A 25,358-nucleotide genomic window follows, 5' to 3' on the forward strand; every position below is an offset into this window, starting at 1 on the left:
GCATTTACCCTAACAACATCCCTGGCACACTAGGCAGGAGCCCTCTGATACACAGATGAAGCAAGCAGCCAGGATAGAAAGATAAACCTGTGAAGCTGGGTCTCAAGCCCCAAACAGGTCTGTAATTGCACATTTGTGTTTCCTCTCCACCACATGGACTCCAAACTATCCACTAAGGATTTTCTAATTAATATGTATCCAAGATAATTTATAGGTGCAGGTAGAAATACCCTTGTATCAGCTGGTATGAAGAACCAAACTCACACAATTGGTTGAATATGATACACAGTTTGAACTACTGGCTTATTTCAAGTTGAGAATTTAAAGTACCTGCACGAAGGGAAAAGCTCCCAAGCTCCCTTTCCAAGCTTTTCAAAAGGTCCTTATCTCCACCTTCTGGCGAGTCTATTTAGACAGACCAGGGATTCCAGCAGTGAAAGGGAAAACACATCCTGAAAGTGAAATAAGAGCTCACATTCATTCTATCAATGTTGGGAAACAGGAAGTTTCCCCTCACAAAAATAAGCTATTGTATTTTTTCCTAGGCTGCAACGAACTCACTGCTTATGTATGTATCGGGTTTGTGTGGTGAGGTTTTGGTAGCGGAGGGCTGCAGGCACAGCCTCTGTGAGAAGAATCCAGCAGCTGCCCCGTGTTAGATAAGGGCCCTGCCGCTGGCCAGAGAGCGATGCTGTTTGCATCTCCGGGAGAGCAGGGTTAAGAAAGGTAAAAAAGCTGCTGCACAACAGCAGCTGGAAGAGAGGAGTGAAAAGCAGCCCTGCAGCCCCTAGGTCAGTGCAGCAGGAGGGCAGGAGGTGCTCCAGGCACACAGCAGCAGTTCCCCTGAGGCCTGTGGAGAGGCCCCTGGTGGAGCAGGCTGTCCCCCTGCAGCCCATGGGTCCCACATGGAGCAGATCTCCACGCTGCAGCCCGTGGAGGAGCCCCCTGTGGAGCAGGTGGATGTGGCCTGGAGGAGGCTGTGGCCCATGGAGAGCCCCCACAAGAGCAGGCCCCAGGCCCCCTGTCCTTATCTCAACCCTTGAGCCCTTTCCATTGCATTTTCTCCCCTTTTCTCTTCAAGGAAAGGCAGTGAGAGTAGTTGTGGTGGAGCTTGGCTGCCCAGCAGGGTAAAACCACTACCCCACAAGAACATAAAGTGCAAGCTTCACAGAGAGCCTGAAGCTACCCCAGCAGTACAGCCGTGTTCCTGGGCACAAAAGCAAAAGAAATTTAATCCTGCAGACTCAAGGGGGGCAGAGGGTTGCCATGCTTTCTTGGAAATCACATGCTCCTTATTGACACCTTTAGGAGCACACGAGGATAGCAAAGCAACGTGTCCAGGAATAAGTTTTGCCTTTGTTCCGAGTAATTTCTGTATCTGAGGTCTTTTATATTTATGTATTTTTATTCAGCACCACTGCTAAGGGCCAGGTTCTAAAACCTTCCAGCACAAGCCAGGCATCATCCACCTTTTCTGAAGGAATCTGCTACCACATACCAGCCATTCATCTCAGGTTAGAAGAACAAGATTTATTTAAGCCCTGGAAAGCTGTTAACTCCAGAAAGAACATCATCGACCCACTATTAAGTGCTTGTTTAAAAATTCTCAAACTTCTACATCCAGCTCACTGCTCTCAGTAGAGCAGAGAAGCCATTTCATCAAAAGTTAGCTGTCACAGTAGGAGACCCATAAAGTCTTGAGCAAATATGAAAATGTGAGGAACATACACACAGAGATGAAACACTGGATATTTAAAAACGCATTAGGATTCTGAGCTCAGCAGACAATTAAGAAGTATTAAAAGCTATTTATTAATATAAAGCACTACGAAGCAATCGGTTTCCCGCAGTGCTTATATCAATACTTGCTTTTTGGAAGACTGCCTTCAGCACTGCAGAGCACTTAAATTGCAGTTGTATAAAATGTGCTGTTCAAACCCTGCAGAGGATTTCTACTCAGCTTTTGCTCAGCAGCTCCAGCTCAGCTGCAATGTCCAAGCTGGCAGTGATTTTATTCAAGTAGGAGCAACCGTACAAACTGTCTGAAATTTCCTGTAAGTTTGATGGATGCTCAAAACTTGAGTTATCGTGGTAACTTGCACAAAGAGGCTTTAAAAAATAAATGTCATTTTCCTAGATGCATGTTTTAGGTAAAGATAAGGTAATTTGAAAAGTAGGTCCTACAGTATGAAATAACAATGTGCGTGCAGCAGCACCCTCTGAGTTCACAACCCACGAGAAGTGAGGCTGTTGTCTAGAGGAAAGCAAACAGCAAGAGGAGAAAAGCAAAGGTAAAGGAACCGTGTGACTTCCCACTTCAGATGTTTTCTCTAACCTTTCTGACCAAGCATGCAAGCATCTATCCCTAGTCCTTAGAGGAATGCTAGGATGAGATATTAATGGACACCATTTTGGGGTTAAAGGCTTCCAGAAGTTTTGCTTTTGTCCTTTAAGGAAGGAGAAAACTCTGATGTATAAATGTTTTGGTAGATGTAGAGAAAGATGATAGGAAATACAGAGGTCCTGATAGCGTCATTCCAAGGTTTTCAAATATTATATTATCCCAAATATTATCCCAATTATTATCCCAAAATATTGTCCCATATAAGATATGGGACAATTAAAAATATTATCTCAACTATTATCCCAACACCCATTTTTAATTACCTGTGCTTCAAGTTCAATGCATTGCTGCCCACTTGCTGCACGTGGGTGCAGCCCCTAATAAATCACCTTTACCACATCATCTCTGGCACTGATGGCCATCAAGATTCAGGTTGTACCCCTCACATCAGGACCTGCCTTTGTAGTCTGTATTCAGCTCTTCCAAGAGTCTCTGGAGCAAACCTCTTTCACTTTAGGGGCTCGTGAGGCAGGTGCACCCAGGCTTTGATCTTGCACAACCCTTTAAAAGGCGTTCGTTCTCCTCTGTTAGGCATTTCTAGAATGATTGCCCCTATTTCACATGCAGTACTTCCACGAGTAACCAGCTAAACCCCAGCCATATGTTCAAGCACGTGATCCCAAGATATCACATGAGAAATCTCAACTAATCCAGCAGGCTTAAGCTGGTATCAGGACACCAGAGCTACTTCCACAAGAAGCAAATTAAGCAGTGCCGAGGCTCATTCCCAATTCCTCCCAACTGTCAGGGAGAACAAGAGCAGAGTTGCTCCTGGAGGAGGGTGAGCTGGAAGCAGAGGGTGACCACAGCACGGGCAGTGCCCTAAGGGACTGGGGCCCAATCCTGCAGGATGGGCTGGGCACAGCATCCAGCCCCAGCAAGCAAAGGAAAAGGCCTGGAGCTACTCAGGGAGTCAGGAGCAGCAGGAGATGGGTCCACAGAGAGAACAGGAAAGGCTGCAACAGAAGTCCAAGATGACAATGTAGGTCTGAGGATAGGACTTGAGACATAAAAGAACCCACATCATTGCTCAGGCTGGGAACGAAGGCCCCGTCCTGACCCCAAACACAGCTCCTGGACCAATAAGCACAAAGTGAGGCAGGTCTCAGTAACTGAACCCTACCCTATTAACTGACATATGAATTATTTCAAAGAAAGCTTACTCTTACCTTCTGAAACAGGTATGGAGAGTGATCTCTGGGCCTCTGCAGACTCCCAGGCCATCCCTGGAAGTTGTAAGGGACAGTACTATTTGTCCCCAGCCAAAAGCACGTCACGGACAATTTTAACAATTCAGTTGAAAAGATTATCTCACGTTACAGCGCTGGAAGCTGTGCCAGAACGTTATTTGATTTACAGCAGCAACACAGCCTAGGACTACAGCATTAGATATTGCACTTTCGTGCTTATTAGGATCAAATTTCTTCTTGGTAGAGACTTACTGACATTCACTTGAGCGACCCAAAGTAATACATCAATTTAGACTTTAAAGAAAACTATGACAAGGAAGACAGAACAGATTTTCCCCTTTAGAACTGATCTAATGAATATGCCATAAACTACTCTAGTGTCTAGTTAAATTGTACTTGTCAAGTTTGCCCCTTCTCTCCATTTTATTACTAAATCAGATATAGCCAGCTATTTACACAGTCTTACCTTGTAGCACTGCTGCTATTTTTCCCTTGAAAAATAGAATCTGTTTTACCAGGTTTACAAGCAAACACAATAAATAATTTCACTGTTTCACTTCCTAGCTATACACAGGAAATTACAGATGAAATCTAGCAAGTGGAGTAAGGAAACAGTTCAGAAATATGCGAAAAAGTTGATAAGCAAGATAAAAAAGGTGCACAGCTAGAAGCTGAGCTCAGATAACGAACCGCAATGCACTGCAAAATTTGAATCTCCATTAACCAGGAGGAACACACTGCAAAAGAACCCTGATGATAATAAAAAATTACCCTGTAAAGTAATTTTCAAAGGCTGAAATGTATTTAGGGTGAACAGTGCCATTTGTATTGTGCAAAACCAGCAAGGATTAAAACATATTTTGTATTTGATACTCAAGTAGCAAGGTATTTAATCCTCTATGCCTTAAACTAGCCTGTGGTATCTTTATTTTTACCTTCCCTCCTTTGCAGAGCTGAAGAGCCATGCGGTACAAGCAGGAGACAGCAGATGGCACCCCTGGCACTCCGTCAGAGCAGAGCACACATCTGCTGATGTCCTTCAGCTCTCATAGCACTAAGCATTCACAGACAGCAGAATTTTTGTTTTGCTTTGTTTTTATTGCCCCAGTCAGGATTTTCCTTTATACCACATGAATAAACTTAATTTATAACTATGTAGATTACCTGCGCTATCAAGGTGAATTGCTGCAAGTAGAGATCAGAAGGAAGAAGTGGAACAGTGCCTTTCACATTCATAATATTCATCCTGAATTCCATTATTTTGGTGTTTCTTGTTTTTTAGGCACAATGGGACTGTGTGAAAATCCTACTTTCAAATCTTCTCCCCTAGCCTTATTCCACATGCCTAAGATATGACCGCAAAAAGAAAAGAACAGCATAAATGACATTCAGGTGCACCACGAAGTTCAAAAGAAAAGGTATTAACCAGAATCTGGTTTTTCCTAAACAAAAATCAGTGTCATGGGATACCAAAGCAACCCATGTTTTACAGGCCTGGGGGTAACAGCAGTCTATATGCTACAACAAAGTAGATAAAGGATAGCTGAAGGTCCTTCAAAAGCAAAGTAAAGAGGGAGGGCACTAACTGTTAATGGAGTAGAAAGAAAAGCAAAGTAGCTACTAAATACTTCAAGGAGATCAGCCTAGCCAGAAACCGCATACCACTTATTTGCAGTACATATAAGCAGCAGGAAATCCCACAACAGTAACTCTCCTCACATGATGTTCAGCTTAGGAGGAATTCTGAGGTTCCGGTGACTGCTGATGTCTGTGTTCAGCCCGCGCTCCCTGTCAGATACACTGCCAGAAAGTAGCTGTGCTCTGTTCTTCATGGAGGAATGCTTCTCATTCCACGAGCAGATCTGTGCAAGAGTCTGCTAGGGGGGAGGAATGGGCAGGAACATACAGGAATATTCTGGGAATGGAAGTTTCGCAGGAAAATCTCATTTTGTACTACATTCAGTAAAGGTACTGGTAAGGAATCTCCGGCTGAAGTTTCCCACAAGTACCAGATAAGGATTTGATTCTCAGACCTGAATTAGATACATCCAAGGCAGACAAACAGTTTGCACAAGCTATTTTAAACGGTTGCTTTCATTGCCTGTGTGTCAATCAGATCACTCTGTATGGAACAGCCAGACTGTAATGCAATAAGATTTTAAACAGATCACCTGAAATGTGCTCCAGGGGCAGTTACCTCCACAAAAACTTCTCAGCTTGAACACATGCACAGGACTCAGCGCATCGGTTATATTTAAGTCATAAAACAGCAAGGGGTCAGGAAAAAAAACTCACTTATAAAACTGCAAGAGTGATATATTAAGACCATCAGTAATTGATATAACCATTTCTTTGGGAAAGACTTATGAGAAGCTCTAAGCTTTATTTAAATTATTTGAAACTGGAATAAGCAAAAGAGAGATTACCCTTCTCAGAAACACTCATGTAATTATCCATGGTATGTGTTTCTCCCTCTAACTGCAAGACAAGCAGGAGCAATGAGAGTCCTCGTATCAGAAGCAGCTACACCACAGCACACACAGCAGGTAGAGCAGGCACTACGTTTAAGCAATACCTGAAGTGAACTGGCTGTAGTAACAAGGAAGATTTGTAAGAGATAAGGGGATTTACAGAAGACAAGAAGAAGACAGCAGAACACTGGTCCGTGATATATTTCCACTGTTTCTGTCATCAGCAGCAGACATTAAAGGAATTTGGAACTGTCCATGACCAAAGCCTTTAAGTCAGATGGTGAGAAGCAGCCACTCACGTTTATTTGGAGCAACTGGATCACTAGTGGGTATGAATGGGCCCCCAGAACGGGTCTGGAAGTTACTTACATGAGCATGTATCACTGTGATCCAAATTTTCTCTTTGCTTGTTAAGCACAGGTTATTAGGAGAATGCACCTGAAAGTTTTGTAAAGGCAAGAAAGTGAAAATAGCCAGTGCCAAAAGAAAGCACAACTTGCTGGAGTACATTAAGTGCATCCGAAATGGCATGGGAGCTAGCCTCAGGACAAGTGCCTGCGCTCTGGCAAGGCTCTCAGTTTGTGTATGAAGTCCCATGAGTTGGAAAACCAAACAAAAATCACATTCGTTTCCAAACAGGCAGGAGGCTGATGCAGATAGCCCTACGGCATGATGTAACACTATTTAAACCACGTGAAATACCACCAAAGTCAACGTGAAAGGAACAGGTAGCTGAGCCTCTGAGCAAACCAACTGCAGCTCAGTCAGGGATACTACAGGGACACACCATCAGTGTTTTGAAGAGTCGTGAATGAAGACAGAAAGGACACGTATTGCCTGACACCATGACACACACAACTCTGGTCCCAAATTAAATGCCTTAGGAACAGGGCCAACTCCTGTTCAGAAAGGGGCTCGCACTTCACTTCCTCAGCATCTTCTGAGGTTTATTGGTTTTGTTCTTCCCTCAAAAGCCACTCAAAAGGCAGGAGAAACTATCAGATTTCTCCATAACACTACATACAAGAACATTAAATGCAAAATTTCTAAATGATCGCATGAAGCGGTCTGACAATCTCTATGCTTTTTAGGCTAATTGCAAAGTCAATTAAGAAACAACACATACCCTGAGTCGAATCCACCCTGCTATGTAATAGATGCCTTCATTACTCTATTGCCAGGGATATCGTAATTTCTTTTTCCCATCCTACTGTCATCTAAACTTCCAGCTCATTAGTCTCTACTGCATGGAAAAGGTTTCTCTCATCCCTCAGAGACGTACACGTTGCAGCTACCACATCTGCAACGCCTCTGCTTCTGTATTAAGTTTCAAAGCCCACTACAGAAGTCACGTAATCCAGGCAGGGTAAAGTGTCTATAAAATGCAATCAAATTATAGCAAATGAACCACCATCGTTAAAAGTGATCACCTTAAAGCAAGACAATAAAAAAAGTGCAAGATGCTTCACTTTTAACATCATTCATGCACTCATACGGCACAGGAAACTGAGAAGTGGAACAAAATCCTCAGCTGACAGGACGGTGCAGCTTATCAGCGGATCTGTTACAGTTCACACTGCCTGAGGATCTGATCTGAGAAGAGCCACAGAGAAATCCCCGCACTAAGGCAGCGAACGCTCTAACTTCCAGCAACCTGAAAGAAACATGAAGTGATCTGGCACAGGAGACACATTTTGAAACGCACAGAAGTAATTGAGCATTCCTTTCACCTTGATTCAACTCGGAATTTGATCTCTCACCTCTCTGCTCTGATCTGTTGTGAAATTTGTCTTTGAAATTTGTCTCAAGCAACGCTGCAGTCTGAAAGCTGCTGGCTCTCTTCTGTACCTTGCATTACCCGAATTCACCTTCTAGGATCTCTCTAATTTTTCAAGACTACATTGTCTTTCAGGCATATTTTTTTTTCAACCCCTGTTAAGCATTATTTGATTTATTAAACAACCTCTGGTGCGGTGTTCTTAACATTTATTTTGTATGAAACATTTGAGAAATTCCCTTAAGTAACCAACCAGTAATTAGAATTGTAAATTTACTATTTTGAATGTGATTAAGCCAGAATATAGCTTCTTTGAATGCAATGTCTTCATGCATTGGTAATAAAGGCTGACCTTCATTTAAAAGCCTTTTCCTTGGGCCAGAAAACTGATATCCGAACTTGTGGATGGATTAGACCCTCTGATGGCATTAAAATAAGGAACAGCTGCTGCCCTAACCACATTAGGGTGGCTTTACTGCACTTTTTGATTACTATCAGCTAGATAAACAGGTTTTTGTTGACTTTAAAATGACAGTTTGCTAGAGAGAGAGGGGCAAAATTGGTTTTTTATTATTATCAGGCGTCAGTGGTTAAGATCTGCTTAGTGGGACAAACCAGGGAGTTTACTATAAACTACAGCAAGGCAGCTTTTTCCTTGAAAGACGCAGCTCTTGCTTGTATCAGTAGATACCAGAAAAGTTGACTTGGTTCTTTACCATGCATTGTGTCAACACAAGTTTCAGTTAGATGCAAGGATGTTCCTGTGGAAGTTATTGCTGTTTTACCGCACCAAGTGCAGCTTGGCATCCAGCTTCCTGGCTTTACAAGAAACATGCTGCACGTCAGAAAGAAAAAAAAATAGGAGTAAAACTGGTCAAGAATAGCACCAGTTATATAATATATCAAACCCTCTCAAACTTGGCAAATATGAAATAACATAAAAATCACATGGAGAGATTGCTCCTAAGTTTTCTTGCTCTTGATCCCAGGAAGCAACGCATCCTGCTATAATCCTGGGGAAAAGAGACCGCATTCCATGTACACACAACATCTCAGATGTTTTTGCATGGGATAATCAGAAAGCATATAAAACCTACACGAAAACCTTCTCTGTCAGCCGACGTCCTTGGTTGAACTCCCGTCCTGGCCAGTGCTGGCAGCAGGTTAAGAGGAAGGCACACTGGCCTCGCTGCTCCAGGCCAGACCTCGGCTTCCTCAGCGATCAAAAGGCATCTGAGTGCAGGAATTTAGTTCAACCTATTAGAGGAGACAGACAACTGCAGAGTGGAATCTTAATCTACATTTGTTCGGTGTTTAGGGATGTCTGGATCAGACCTACCCATGGTTTATCCTACATTGTCCATCGTGTGAGTGAAAGGGGTAGTTAAAATGGGAATAATTCTTTACTGCCTTATGGATGAGACCTTGCAACTCCCCGTGGCTCTCACAGCCCACGTTTTCTCATGACACAACAGCAGGTCCTCCTAACCCTTAGCATGAATTTACCAACGGCTACCTGAACGTGTCTCATTATCCTCTAAAATATTCAGAATTTTTATTATTATTATTATTAAAAAGTCCTCTGAATGATCCTTTCCCATGAAAGATTTCCCACCCACCGCCCTGGTTTCTTGAGATAACCCTCTAGGCTGCAGGGTAGAGCATGACCACAAAAAGCTGATACTAGAAGAATTTTTCCATAGCTGCTTTTAAGGAGAAAAGTACGTTTCCAAATTTAAAAAGCAGACAGCAGCCGCCATACTACGTGCTCTGGAAAGAACATTAATCAGTTTATTTTAGTGATTTACAAACAACCAGTATAGCTAGATGCTTTGAAACACTGCTCCAGATTTCAACAGCAGCAAATAGGGTCCTACCTTCGGCCCACTTGGGCTGGTGCCAGGCACATTCTCCCATTGAAGCAAGGGCATTTCTGCTCCCAGGCACCCTGAGCACAGATGGGAAAATAACCCCAAGCACGAGCTGAATTGCTCGACAGCATCCACGTTACAGGCATTTTGGGTCCAGAAATACTCACGGCTTGTATTTTATTCGTTTATTTTTAATAGAACATTTCTGGGAGTAGGAATTAAACATTCATTGAATTGGGGAATATTTGGAGCTTGCTAATTCCTGGATGTCAACGGGATAGTTTTGGCCAAATATACCTTCTGCTGCCATGAGAAGAACAGAGCACATGCCCAGATTCAGCCTGACCATGCTGCTGTACCCAGGCAGTCTCAGTGTGCCCTTCATGCTTCTTTGAGGGCTACCAAATTGGGAAGCTGATGCGTTGCTCCAGAAAAACAGAAGTGCTGAAGCCTTTATGAGGCAGACCCACCTGAGAGGGAAGGAAGAGGAAGGAATGCCCAAACCAGACCAGGCTAATGACTCCTTACAGTTGCATTAGGAATTCTGCAGATCCCTTCAAAGGCTGGTGTCAGACCCTATATACGTGTATAAATATGTAAGAGCTCCTTTAGTACCTTCAGCAAGTTGTCTTACGAACAGCAGTAAGAGCAGCTTTAAATAACATCCTTATAAATAAACGTGAAAATACTGAATAAGCAAGGCACACTGATCAGAGCAATTAATTCATTTTCTTCCCCCGAATTAGAATGAACACGTCTTAGATCCCCAAATGCCAACTTCCCTGTTGCCCTTTCTCTGGTAAAACCTCAGCTCCTTGCTCTTGCTGTGGTTCTGTGGTCCTAGGGGGTACAGGACAGCTTTGGGATCTTAGCAGCAGTCCTGTTCAGATGGTTCATAGGGCAGAGAACGTCCACCCTCACAGCAGCTGAGCTCCCCGACAGCACTCGCTACTGAGCTGAGAGTAAAGCACAGAAACAAGAGGCGCACCCAGGAGCTGTTACACCAGGATCCCCTTCCAACAGTCACTAACTGACTAAAAGGTCCAGCAGCTGCACCCCAAAAAGTTAACCGAGGAAGATTTACGAACGACAAACACTGATTCAGTCACACTGAAGAAAGCACTGTTATCACGGGGCTGAATGATTGAAGACTGTTACTCCAGCACATAAATTAGGTGGGACCTCAGCTGCAGAACAAAAAAGCTCATTGATCTTGTTAGCTGAAATACCGTAATGCACAGCTATGGATCACAGAGGAAGGATTTGAGATGAATTAGGTGAATTATACACTGTAAGTGACAAATGCGACTGGAAATGAGTTGTTTCATTCTGCACACTTCCCAGAGCAAGAGCAGCACCCCACAGGTACTCCAAGGTATTTTCAATGCACTGGGTTTGGGTGGCAAGGGCCTGGTAGTGGTGGGCTGCAGGGGTGGTCTCTGTGAGCAGAGCCCAGCATCTGCCCCATGTCAGATTCAACGTGGCTCCAAGAGGGACCCACCGATCACAGCTTCTGTGATCACACCAGAAAAAGAAAAAATTGCTCTTAGATGTCTGCAAACCACCTGCTAAAGAAGAGAAGAAGACACGATTCCTAGAGGGCAGCTGTGAGTCAGGAAGGACACTGCTTCTGCAGCCTTTCAGTGCAGGCTGTTTATTTTTATTATTACTGAGTGCATGTACAGTGTATATTAAAGGTTTTTTGTTTGTTTGTTTGTTTTTACAGAATGATAGGGAATAGCACTCATCCCCTGTCTAAAGCAGGACAAAATGAAGTCGAGATTCCACAGCACAAGCCCCAGCCTGCATCAAGTGGCAGCTTCTGATAACACTATCGTATCAGCAGACAGCCACCTTAAAAGGTAGGAAAACTGAAAGTAAAACAAAGCAACAGCAAGTGTACCAGGAAGGCAGGACAAAGGCTGCATTCCACTCCAGCCTTGGAGCGGTGACTTCATCTTGCTAGGGTGACTTTCCACTGGGGCCAGGCTTGAACACTAATATTAGAATAAAAAGAAGCGTGCCACCCTCCAAATATAATGATGACTCAACACCTAGAGGCTTCAGTGATGTAACATGGCCAAAGAGGTTCTGACTTCACAAGCTAGATTTTAAAAGCGAAGGCCAGAGGAGCAGGTCTCCCCCTGCAGAAACAAAGCCTGCCTCCGACAGCATCATCCCGAATTAGCCTGCAGGAAGAGGGAACCAAAGAAACATCTCACGCATGGCAGCAGACACGCCGGCTCCACTTTGTTTAGAAGGAGCACTGAGCAGGCAGAGCCGTTTCACTGTGTGTGAGAAGAGTCAGCAAGCATCGGGAGGAAGTTTCTGTTCCAGGAGTAACACATTAAAGTTAAAGACAACACAGCAGGCCACTGAGCTGTCCAACGCCTTTTACTGCGCTGTAAACAGCCATAGCAGCACGAAGATCTGCTTGGTTGAGAAAGCTGAATGCAAGAACAGAGGAACAAAGCTCCCCGAGTAAGGCCAGAGATCTCGTAAAGCATCATCCTCTGACACATTTTCCAGCACTCACTTGAGATAACCTGGAATCCTCCTCAAGGCCTGAGCTCAATAAGCTAAAGTAAAATCAAAGGGAGTCTAATGCAGTCTGCTGTAGGAAAATCAGAAAGTCATCCAATAGATGTCAGTAAGGTTGTAACAGGAAAGAATCCCTCATGAAAACACTAGCTGCTTTTATAATTCCACTAAAGCAGGACTACTGTTTTCATTGACTAAGTTTGACTTTTCTACTCCTTTTCCCCCCTCTCCATTAAGCTCACAGTTCAGGAAATTCATTTGTATCACCTTCACTCTCCCAGCTGTGCATTGCCACACCGACCCATCCCATCAAGAGAATAAAGGCACGAGAGCTCATCGCTTCAACACACAGCTTCACAGCACAGCTGAGGCTGGGAGCACCCCTGGGTGCCCCTGTCCCCCCCTGCCCTAGCAGGGTGCCCAGCCCCACATCCCTGGGCTCAGGGAGCTCTCCCAGGAGCAGCCCCCGGCCCCTCTTGGGGCAGCCTGTGCCAAGGCTCCGGCACCCCTGGGCCCAGCAGTGCTGCCTGAGGGGCAGGGGGAGCCGCCAGGGCTCCAGGCTGGGCCCGGGGCCTCTGGGCCTGGCCCTGGGCACCGCTGAGCAGAGCCCGGCTCCGGCCTCTCCGCACCTCCCTGCGGGTACTGACGGCCATGGGGGAGCTCCCCCGGAGCCTCCTCTATTCATGCAGAGTTGCAGCTCTCAGCATCTCCGTGTGTGAGAGGTGCTCCCATCCCTTTACCATCTTAGCTGCCAGTTGCTGGGCTCCCCATGATAAGTCCACGTCTCTCACAGTGGGGAGCCCAGAACTGGGTACATTTGGCCATGTTGTTTTGTGTGTGTGGTTTTTTTGTTTGTTTGTTTGTTTTTAAAATGTGGAAAAATAATAATAATAATAGTAATGATGTCTCCTATTGATTTTAATTAAACTGGCAAGACAAAGAATTTGATGGACTTCGGCTCTCATTTCCTAGGCAGCTCCACCATAACTAAGTTGCTTGGAAACTGATTAATCATTCTTTATCTGAATTACTCTTGGCTTTAGTAAGGCGCTGCTTCCACCTTGAATCAGAACAGCGAGAAAATAAGACCTTGCAGCCTCTAAACAACCCGAGGAAATGTGCCTTTCCCTCGTGTAAGCATATTCTGATAGTGACATTTTTGAGTAAGCATCTCCCAAGGCATTAGAGCATCTTACAGAGCCGCAGATGCCTCACTTTGACAGCGTGCTTACCGCTTTCAGCCCGGAGGAGGTTACAGCCACAGTACCAAAGTTACAGAAGGACAGTTTTACAGCAGGGTGATGTACATTTAACACTTTTGCTGTGTTTTTGTTATTATCTGGAAAGCCGGAGGGCTGCATGTAGCAATTAACTGTTAAATGAACGCGTTTTCACCCTCAGGAGCAGAGCCCTGCCCTTTGGCTTTTCAGGACTGCTTTATCTGGAAAGATAAAAGGAGCAGCACCCCCCCCACCCAGCAGTCCCTCTGTCAGCCAAAAATAACAGTCTCAATCTCGCCATACCTTGCTAACAGAAGGAGTCCCACCAGTTTTTCCCCCCTAGAGACATGTGACAAATCCCAGGACTTACGAGTAATTTTATTTTTAATTTCTTTAAAAATAAGACTTTTGTGACCCAAGTAGGGCAGTGCTGTGAGCTCCAAAATAAACAAAATCCCACCCTTCCATTAACTGGTTATATGCCAAAACAAATAAAGAATACAAGACAACGACGGGGACACAGACACATTTGATCCCAGCTCTGCAAAAGCCCTGTTAATTTAATTCTCCAAACCTTTGGTTTGCCTTAAAATCTACCTGAAAAGCACAGAATTTTCTAATCACATTGTGAAGAACATACAATTTGACTTTCTTTAAGAAGCAGCAGGTTGTTTATGTGGATAAATAAAAAAAATAAAAGCCTTTCTTCAGTCATAGGGAGCTGTTAGTGCACTGAGGCTGCTATACCACTCCGTGTAAACCCTCAGACACCCATATCACCAATACAGCTGTCTGAGGCACCCCCCTGACCCTAGTGGAGATTTTTTTTTGGCCACGAACACATGTTTAAAAGAGTCCCTGTGTCCATGAAGAGACCTGAGGGTGCCAACCAGGAGAACACTCAAGCCTGGCCTGACACTGCTGGGACAACTCCTCATGGTCAGAGGAAGAAGGTGCCTTCAGCTGCCAGCATCCCCGTGCATGGGCAGGGCAGAGGCTTCCTACCAAGCACCGTAGGACCGTGAGGCATTGCTGGAAGGGTGCACCTCACACAGGACACGCTAAGGGCAGAGGAAGCAAATCGGCTTATCCACAGCACAGGTGTACGTGCAGCCAAGTTCCCTCAAGGCTGTCTGAAGCATAAACTGGGATTTACCCTGGATGTCATACATAGTAGTTAAACGCCTTCAAATTAACACAAAAATATTTAAGGCACTCGCTTCGAAACATTTTAGCAAGAGTCTTGCTTGGTTATGTACCTGTTAAAAGCTTCAATTTGACAGCTCAGCTTCTGTAACACTTCAGGTAACATAGTGTTAAAGCTGTCAGTGTGAATCCTTTACATTAATATTGCTACTCAGAAGCTTGTATCTTCAAACTTGCTGCATAAACAAAGCTTACAGACCAAATCAAAATAACCACTCATACTGACAGGTTTCTCTGCAAGCTAACTTGCAACTGCTGAACCAATCAAACCTCCATTTTTCTCCAAGTATATAAAGTCAAAGCTCCTGCAAAAACTTTACTTTCTGCAAAGTGAATAAAAAAAAAATAGATCTCCTGCAGATTTAATAATTACGGTAGTATGTTCTTTTAAAAGAGCAAACGACAGCAGTAAAAGTATATTGTACTGCTGTGTATTCATTGGATCAATACATAATTGACGATGTAATCGTTAGCAGTATTTATTAATTGTGATTGTTTGAGGTTTTCAAATGTTTAACGTCTTAACTTGACAATATTTCCCATTGAAATCACGTGTGCCCTTACCCTGTAGCAACAGTTAATAATAGAAAGGATTATGAGTACAAATCAACTGGGAACGAAGTATGTGTTCTACAGGAATAATAAAAGGCATAATCAGCTCCCCAGGTCCTTGTATTTAATGAGAAACCTGGAGGTAATCCCATCTAAATATAGACTTAGCACAGTAACTACTTACCTGCAAACAGAGCTCTTCGATCCACGTCACCGACGGACAGTTTACGGACACGGAACAAGGGACACCTCCACAACCCAGCTGCTGTTCTTAAGACAAATCCTTAAGTCCTGCAAGTCCACGGGGATTGCCATCCCACGTACTTACATAATCTCCCATCCCATTTTCTAACTAAGCCACTGCCAGAACACAGCCCTCAAAAAGAGGGAAAGCTCAGAAGCGCGTGGGGATAGAATCTCTGCAGGGGGAAGAGAGATTCTCTAGTTCTAGGCAGGCTTTTGTTGTCTTCCTTTGAAAGTGTACTTTCAGAGCCTTTTAAAGTCAGAAATACCTAGGAAGGCATTCCCAAGCCTCTAAAATGTGCATAATGAACTTTAGTAGTGTGGAAAATGTTTACTGGTTTGTTAAATTCCACAAAATAGCACAATGTAAATGTATGGTGCTTATGAGCTGCAACAGAATAAAATGATGTGCTGTTTTCCAAGACAGTTCCAAGTGCTGGTTTTTTTTTTTTTTCGTTTAGAGCACAGTACTTTTTTTTTTTTTTTTTTTTTTAAATATATGAGTATCACAGCACTACACAAAATGATTGTACCTCAACTTTTACTCCCTTTTCATCTGTATTACTCAAAACATACCCAAGACATCACTATGGAATACAAAAGCGTCTAAAAAAAGAAACCAAAACACTGCAAACAATGGTACTTGCCTAGTCCAACAAATAGCACTTCCAGCATCTCTAACAGAAAGCCTGCCTCCCTGCAAGTCCAGTTCTGTTTTCCTTTCATGTGGTAATTTCCCTGCTATCACAAAGGTCTCTCATCCTTCCTGGCTTTGCGTCCATCCCAGCAAATCCGTAGTTTTATCAGCCAGTTCCAGCTGAAACTCACCCTCGCTGCCACCTGCTTGTGTCCAAATTAAGTATTCTGGACAAAAAAAGTTAATTAGCTTCAGATGTGCCCCTAATTATTAGCCTTGACTAACTTCATCAGACAATAATGCCCCCAAACTATCAGTTTGATATTCCTCTGACATCTCCATCAGGAAGAATTCCAGGCTTACAAACAAGACCTAAAGGCATCCTGCAGAATGTAGTGGGGTTTTTTTGTTGTGCTATTTTTTATTCTTACTTTCTTATCGTTATTTCTATTTCTTACTTTTTTATTTTAATCAACAATATATCATTTCAGCCATTCTCTTTTAAACTAATTGTAGAGTTGGAAAATATTCTCATGCAGGTCCTCTTTTCTTTGTTCCACTAGCACTCATCTTAGGTCTTCCAGGCAAGACAAAACTTAAAACCTTTGAGAAAATACAGGTAAGGCAGCCTCCTGTTGCAGCGGTATGAGACGAGCAAGCAAGAGGAACCTGCTTTCATGTGTTTAACTTTGCCACCTCCACCATGACTGCGACTACAGTTGCTATGGAGACATGCACCCACATCTCAGTTTTATGCAAACCTGAACAGGAGAAAAACAGTTTTGTTCACTGTAGTTGGCAAAAAGGCTTTTAGGCTCTTGAAATCAACAAAGATCACAGTACAGCAGTGTTGCCCACCTGAAAAAAAAACAACTCATATGCAATCCAGTTTCTTTGCACGTGACAAATCAACTCATTTCTGCTCCCTTGATACTGCACTGAACACAAACATCACACAAGTCCTATGTTTCTCTTCTACTCAAAGTACGGAAACTGGCACGGTACCTTACTGTCCTCGCTTTCAAACACAGACTGGTGAACATTACAGGCAAAGAGAGAATTCGGGAGATCGTTGAAGTCAAGTATTTCATGGAAATCTTCTTCTGTAAAACACCTCTTTAAGTCGTTGTCGCCGTTGATAGAGTAGAGCAGGAAGTGACCTCCATCCTCCGGGATGCAGCCGTAGTGGCCGAGGCCTCTCATGCCAAAGAAGTAGGAGTCTCCCCTCATCCCTAGGAGCATGGAGAAGAGACACGGTTATGTTACACTCTAAAATAGTAGGTACGCAAATATAGAGATTCTAAGTTTGGGGCTTAAGTTGTAGCAAGTATATTCCACTTTCACCAAGGCTTAGAGAGGGATTTTGCTGTTGTCTCGCTTACTGGCATGGGAAAGGCCTAACAGTATCAGCACAAGCTGCTGAGCACATCCAGAAAGGAGGCGTGACTGAAGTCCCTGTAAGGAAACACTGTGTTGGATTTGGGTTTAAGAAAGTCCCATTTGTTCCTGGGAAGGCAGGCTGGTGCTGCTGAGCTCGCAGGCAGCTTGGAGAAAAAGTGTAATGCACTGGATGAGAAGAACACATTTTGAAAATGACACCAAGCTCCAGCTTAAAGGAATAAAAGATTACCCTGTTGAAAAGCAGCATTAACACAAAAGCATCAAGAAAACCAGCACAACTAAGACACATTACGGAGAAAAAAGCCCATTTTTGGGTGCAGTTCAAGGACAGAACGTACCCTGTTTTTCCATCTCCATTAAAATGCAAACAGAAAAATTGCTAATGACATTAGGAAGCAAACAACAAAGTAAGCAAGGAGTGCACCCAAGTGATAATTCTCATTGCTTTTTAGGAAAATCCTGCTATCTTTGGAGGCTTTACCACCACATCCATCGGAGTAGAAAAATCAATCTGAGAGACACTGAAGGGTAGAGAAGTAACAGGCACATAGATCAAACAGCATCCCTACTGTTGGTACAGGAATAAACTTCATACCAGCCAAGGGAAGCATGAAAATGTCCAATTAATCATCAGCATGTTCATTAGCGTAAATTCAGGTATTTACAGTGACTGGCCCAGCCTCTAGTACAGGTGTACTAAACCAGCTCCAAGCCATAACCTCCCTAGAGCTCCCATAAGCCGAGTGGAAGCAAAGCAGAGGAATAATTAACTCCCTCCTACTGATGTTTCTTGCAGTAACAACACGCAATCAGTGGCTTTGTTCTCACCCCGTAACATAAGAGGTTAGAGTTACATAAACACAGCACGCTCACCTGCTCCAGATCTGCCCTTGTGCTACTGCATGCTTGCTGCTCTCTAGTAATAGTTGTAAGTATTGGGTCAACTACAGTTTGCACAACTGCTGTCCCAAAAATCAAGCCATGGGGCTTCTTTAGACAGAATAGTTTCCTAGACCTGATTCTGTGCATGCAGTTTACGAGGGAGGGGTTTAAAACAAGAGAAGGATGCGGCGCTGTAAGGAAGCTGGGGCACTAGGAAAGCCTCAGGTTAATTCCCTCTGGTCCTGTGTCACCCTAAGGACAGGTTTTCATCTCTCAAATCCTCACCAGTATTTTTGCCAGCTCAGCCCGACACTAGCACAGCCTGACAGTGGGAGCACACCCAGGGAAGTGCTCTCAGGAAACCCTCACAGCAGCCACTATTTGGGAAGAAACTTAAGTTGAGAACGCTTCCCAACTCTAGCAAGAAATGTTAACAGGCCATCTACTCCAAACACAGTCACCTCTACACCTGTTTGCCATCACATCTAGCTCGGACTAAGATTGCATTCACTGCTTTTAGGTTTACAAAAATAAGCCTCAAGCTCCGTATGTTGCAAAATACAACTTACGTGGAAAGCAGACCTCCTAATGAGTATAATGAGCATAAGGTCTTTAATTCCCAACAGGCAAATTACTTGCAGTCAGCGAAGCCACTGGGTATCTTACAGTCACACTGGGCAAGCCCCTTTTCCCCCGGACACAAGCATTAAGCTGGAAGAGCCCACTCAGCAGAGGGATGCTTCAACAGCAACCTTACACAACAGACTCAGGAGGATAAAGAGGATGGGAGCTGATACTCGGGGGCTGTAGAAACTCCCCGTACGAATTAACACCCAACAGGCCTTCTAGCAATGAGGAAGAGATGAAACAACCAGGAGGAGTGAGGTTTCAGGTCCACAGGAATCTCCTAGGATGTGACAAAACAGGAACCTGGTGGCTGAACGGGACTTTGTACAGCAACAGACACAACACAGCACGTTGATTTGTTTTCCCTAGGCATGCTGTTCTAGTTAGTTCTTCAGACCTAACTTTTAGGCTAAAGAATAATCTTCAGTTTCACTGCAAGGTGTGACAGCCACGTTAAGGATGACTTTATGGCTGCCAACAAATTGCATGCATCCTGTTCCTAATCCCCAATGCATGACAAGTCTCTTAGGGCTTGCAGACAAGTAAGGGATTTCAATACATAACCATAAGTCAGAGGAGTCTCCAGGCTTCTTCACTGAACAGCTTTTTTTTCCTGGGAGAGCCATATTATAAAGTTAGGAACTCAGCAAAGCTACAACTTGTTTAGCAAGCTGCTAAACAGAGGAGAATTTGGAGTTACAGCAGTGAAGTTGGAGTTACAGCAGCATTCAGGTTCCTTTCCATCTGAGCTGGTAACAAGAAAACAAGTACACAGCACAGCAGGCAGTTCTCCAACATACAGCTTCACGGTTGGTCTGAGATTACAAGCTAACAAATACTCTTCCAACACGCTGTGTGACAGCAGCTTTGCTCTGCTGAAGCTCTGTAAGCAAAAGGAAAGCTCACTCCTTTTTTCAGTCCGTTCTCGAGACAGATTTGCTGTCCTGCACAATTAAGAGCATGTGCATGGAGTAGCTTCGTACAGCAAAGTTTGTGAAAAACAGGGAGGGTACTGCACAGGATCAAGCGTAGCACCACGATTACAGAGAAATCTCGCTAATGCTCCCCAAAAGAAATAAACTGCCAATGAGCCTGAGCCCAATGATAATGAGGGAGGACAAACATGCTTCAATCAACAGCATTTGCTGGCACACTTCAAACCCTTGGGCTGTAAATTCAGTTTCCAACTGGATAAACTAGCACTTCTGCCAAAAGCTGCAACACAATCCATCACCTCAGGCTGCCCACTCCCAACACCAGCTGCTCTCTGTGCAGAGACAGCTCCCCGCCACCTTTTGTGCTGGGGAGCTGATTTCTCCTGCTCCGCTTCGTGGCACAACCACGCAGAGTAAACACAAAGTTTACTGACTTCGCCTAAGGAAAAAAGTTTGGTTTTATAACTCCAATAAACCCACTGGGAAGTTAACTGAGAGAAAAAAATAAAATTAAAAAAAAGTGTGACAGAAATAGAAGAGGCCACCAAAGTTTGGGAATGGGCAGGTCACAGCAGAGGTTAGGGTTGTATTTTGCAGCAGCAAATCTACTCCAAGCATTCACGAAGTTGTGATCTGAGTTTTCACAGCTTTGCCTTAACTTTATAATAGGTCACCATACCGTAAGTTATTCTCAGCTAGTCATGAGTGGGAATTCTCACCTTTTCGGTATTATTTATAAATTTAGACATATATAATACAAGTCATAACTACACAGCCTTCACTGTCTATCAAAAACCTTAAAACTCAAGTATTTTGCTCTTACTGTGTTATTTCAAGGCTTTTTTTTTCCCCTGAGTTTGCTCAGCCACTTCAGAAGTCCTGCCGAAAACACTCTTTCCAATTATTCCAATTTAGAACAAAAGAATTTAGATTTCAAATTCCCCAAAATAATTAATTCTAATTCATGTTTACTCCATGAACTGGATTGCTCTACATAAAACAAATGCAATTAAGAGTCATCCTACATGCAACAATAGTACAATCACCGGATGACGTTTCCAGTTATATTAAAGCTCCTTTCCATGGCTTCTGACAAAGTAAGCCAAATTTTCCCTTGTGGTCCCTTTTAGATTTTCATAAAAACCTGGAAAGTCATCCAGGTCATCAAGGGGTAAACACCACTCATTTTACTTTATAAAAGTAAGGAGTTTTGCTTCTCCCTCTACAATTCAAGATTTTTTTTTCAAATGCTTAAGGGGCCAGAAGTTGTCACACTGCATTTTAAAGAAATGGCAGTGCCATATAAACAATCCAGCAATGCTAAGGCATCGTCCAGCACCTACAGCGACGAGAAATTTGGTCAACAACACCTCAACCTGGGACCACACAAGTAAATGCCACAACAGAATCCAGACACCAGGACACAAACAAAATGAACCCAAGTTCACGCAGCCTTTAGGAAATGCTTATAGCTTAGCACTTCAATGTATCCCCTTCAAATGAAGCTCACCTGCATGCCATTCGTGTTCCTCTGTCCTGTTTCTCACTTTTGTGTTTGGTTTTGACCCTACAGCTTCAAACCAGAAAATACTCCGCACAGATAGGAGTATCCCAATAATTGCAGTTCTGTTAACCCTTTGGAAATTGCGTGAGCCACTCTCCTTCCAGACCCTATTTGCCATCTCCTTGATACTTCTGTGCAATTCACCTGCAGGCTGCTTCATTTCATGCTGGCAGAAGTTATTCCCCACTTCTCCTCCTCTGATCAAGGGGTGCAAGAGCTTGTCATTTACATTAGCTCAAAACATCAAGCCCATGAAGTTTTCACCACATCCCAACGTGTTTCAAAGGACCAGTTGCTTAAATGTGACCACACACGTATAGATTTATCCACTTTATTTATGGAAATGAATTTCCTCAGTGATCATTTCCCCATCCTCAGAGGTGTTTTTTTTTTTTTTTAAAGAATCCCTTGGGGACACCAAGAAACAGGCACGTATCTCTTCAAATTGCTAGGAAACTTTACTTTTATTATTATTATTAAACACTGCTTGCCATGACAAACAACAAGACTAAAAATAGCATAAAGCAAACAAAACGTTACAAATAGAAGCTTTAAATACAATCACTATAAACTAAAGCTATTATTGAGTTCTGACTGCAAACAGTAATCTACAGGAATCGAGAAAATTTGGAAAAAAGGCAACCAATTTGGAAGAAAAAAAAAAAAAAAAAAAAAAAGACTTGCAGTTGTGTTTTGTTTGTTTTTAAGAAGGGTCCAGGGAAAGTGCAAGGATTCTGCCTCTGCTCCCACTAAAAATCAGCAAGTTTTACTGGAATTTTAACAGATGGGAGAAAAATAAACTGAAAGCTGCCCAAGTAAGATTTTCACGAAACAAAGAAAATTTCTTACTTGAAGCATTCAAATGAGTTAGTGAAGAGGAGTTACCAGTTTCCTTAGCGTTAGCTTATGGATGCAATGCCTGTTGAAGTCAGCCAGACCCACACAGAAGACACAAGTGTAATGGGAAGTTCAGATGGCAATAGCCTACTGAAATTCCATTCCATTCTGCAAAACGAACGCTGGAGGTTAGCATTATTTTTAAATGCTGCTAATTCGTCACTGTAGAACGCTCCCGTGGACTTAAATAGAGATATTTTACTTAATTAGAGAGCAGAATGGGACCTTGTGAGACAGCACTAGTGAACTGCTGGTCACAAAGCAGCAGACTGCAGGCACCCTTCCCCGAAGCTTCTCCCCTGCATCCCCCACCTGGGCACTGATTGCTCCCCTCACAGCATCACAAATTACTGGCACATTTTAGCTCCCTTTTGGGTGGCACCACACAAAAATAGTGCCCATCTCCACTACTGCTGTTACAGAAGGGGGCAGAGTTATGAGGAAGAGGATTTTTTTTTTTTTATGCTAACTTACAAATCCCAAATGTTCTAATCCTTTCCATTGACATTAGAGCCGTATTAAATTTAGCTGAGCCTTTGTAACTATTTTTGGAGGCTTTTAGCATCCAAAGGGGCGATTCACTTTTATTCATCTAAAGCAGGGCTGGCCAGCTCAAGCTGTTCAAGACCTGCATGTGGCTCAAAAGGCTCCGGTGTGCCTCCCACGCCAGGGCATCTGCATACATGTAGTAAAGGAGCTCAGTGGGTGCCGGCTTGCCAAGCAACTCATATCCCCTGCCGTGGGGGAACAAGAGCCCTACTAAGTCAAGACCCCAGCCCCGTACCAAAATGGGAAGGTAACACCTAGGGAGCCAACATCAGGAGAGATTTTGTGATTTAAGGTCAGGGACTTAGGCTAGGATTAATCAGACACAAGAGTTTCCACGGCACTGTTAATGTATTCAAAGGGCAAAATCCACGCAAACGCCAAAGAACAAGCTTTCCGATCACCTTTACTCGCCCCTCAAGCTACTCTATTAAAAGGGAGCCAGCTTTAAAAAGGGCACACGGCATTACAGCCTCGCTGGCCTTCAGCCAGACCTGGCACCTCACGCAGAGGTCACTTCGACAGCTCTCCAGCTCCTACCACAAACCCCACCGACATGCCCCACTCCTTACCGAAACCAGCCTGCCCTGCTGCGAGGAAAAAGGAAGAAACCACACGTACCAGAACTGCACGCGACCGGAGCTGTTCACGGTGTTCAACTCTCAGGAGAGAGTCGATAGGAGAGGGCAGACCCCGTGAGGACAGCCACTGCGTGACGAAGGCTGGGCAATTGCTTCCACAGGGCGCTGCCCACGGGATGGGAGCCGCCGCTCGCTTCAGCTCGTAAGCAGCCAGCACGGGGAAACGTTCAATTCTGACAGGCAGTGCTCTCCAGAACAGCCAGAGGAAAACCAGTCAGGCTGTAAAATCATTCTAAATATCAAAAAAATGCTTTGGTACAGCTCGGGATACAATCTCAGTGCCTTGAAATGGATTTCTGCTGGTCCAGGTGAGTGACACGTAACTAAAAGTTAAGGTCACAGTGCAGTGACAGAGATCTTCAGTGCAAACAACTGATGAGCAAAGCCCCTGAGCGTGCCTACGGGCTGTGAGGTTTGGAAGAGGGCAGAAACCGGCTCGCACAGCCCCAAACTCCCTCCTAGAAGCTGACGAACAGGACTCCTCTGCACAGCTCCTGCGAACAAGAGTCACCGGCTCCCAAAACCGACAACCTGCAGGTTCTGTGATGGTTTTATGTGAGGTGCCAGCAGGTTTTACGATGATTTTACGTGAGGTGCCAGCATGTTGTGTGATGGTTTTAGCTCCCCACAGCCCACACCTCCACCTGCCCGTGACACGGAATAAAGGATCCCGGCAAAGCAGGGTCCCAGCAGCAGCTCTGCCTTTCCATGCCAAAGTTTTCACCCCCCAGAGGGTGACCAAGCAGCGCACACACCCCAAATCTCACCCCCAAGCCCCCCTCAGCGGCTCCCAAGGGGGGGACACGACGCGGGGCTCCTCCTGCACCGCCTCCCCTCGCCCCATCCCCTGAGGATCCCAACCCCACACACCGCAACCCCTTTTTTTCAGGTCGGCAGCAGAGCCCTGAGGCAAGGAGACCCCCGAGGGGCCGCTCCCCCGTGCCCAGCAGCCCACAGGAGGGGGTCGGGGGCGCTTCCAGGCGACCCCCCCCCAGCCCCGAGCCCCGCCGCCATTTCGGGGGCAGGACCCCTGTGGAGATGGGGGGTCCCCTGCGAGCCCCCCCTGAGGGCAGGGCGCTTGCATAACCCCTCAGTGCTCAGCAGCGGCCATGCCCTGCCCTGTCCTTACCTGCTGCTGAGGCTGGCTCGGCCTCGGCCGCCACCCTTCCTCCCTTCTTCTTCTTCTTCTTCTCCTCCTCCTCCTCCTCCTCCTCCTCCTCTTCTTCTCCTCCTGCTGCCGCTGCTGCCCGCGGCCGCCCCGCGCCGCTGAGGCGAAGGTGGAGGAGAAGGCGGGAGGCCAGCGGACGCCGACAGCCAATCGGCAACGCCCTTCCTCTAAACAGGCGGGAGGGGTGGCCAATAAGGATGGGAGGAGGGCGCTTAGCCCCGCCTCCTTTGTGTGTGTCCCCCCCTCCCCTCTCTCTGGGGACGCCGCCCGCCCTCCGCCGCCTGGCGATGGGGAGCGGGGGGGGGGGGGGATATATGGGGATGGGGGCACCTCGTGTGGGGACGAGGGGCAAGGGGGAGATCCTCGTCCCCACAGCCCGGGGAGCGGGGGGCGTAGGGAGATATGGGATGGGATGGGATGGGATGGGATGGGATGGGATGGGATGGGATGGGATGTGGGGTGGGGTGGGGTGGGGTGGGGTGGGGTGGGGAGGGGAGATGTTGGGGTGAGGTGGGATGGGGCTGAGGAGATGTGGGGTGGGATAGGGTAGAGGAGATATGGGGTGGGGTGAGGAGATGTGAGGTG

At 45.0% G+C, this 25,358-nt stretch overlaps 1 protein-coding gene across 2 annotated transcripts in view; it reads right to left on the bottom strand.

Moving 5' to 3' along the window:
• The window catches only part of RCAN2 (regulator of calcineurin 2), a gene marked incomplete at both ends in the record, with an annotated part of 71,708 nt that extends 46,910 nt beyond the window's left edge, over window positions 1-24,798 (bottom strand). The window contains 2 exons of one of the 2 annotated variants that reach the window (XM_084283755.1): window positions 17,118-17,344; window positions 24,735-24,798. In XM_084283755.1, the coding sequence (XP_084139881.1) occupies window positions 17,118-17,342 (225 nt within the window). Of the gene's footprint in view, window positions 1-17,117; window positions 17,345-23,585; window positions 23,609-24,734 lie in introns of those variants that run through there. The other variant, XM_084283756.1, reaches the window with a different exon arrangement.
• Window positions 24,799-25,358: the final 560 nt, after the last annotated feature.

This window comes from Netta rufina (genome assembly GCF_964035555.1).
Source record: "Netta rufina genome assembly, chromosome: 3".
Taxonomy (NCBI): Eukaryota; Metazoa; Chordata; class Aves; order Anseriformes; family Anatidae; genus Netta; species Netta rufina.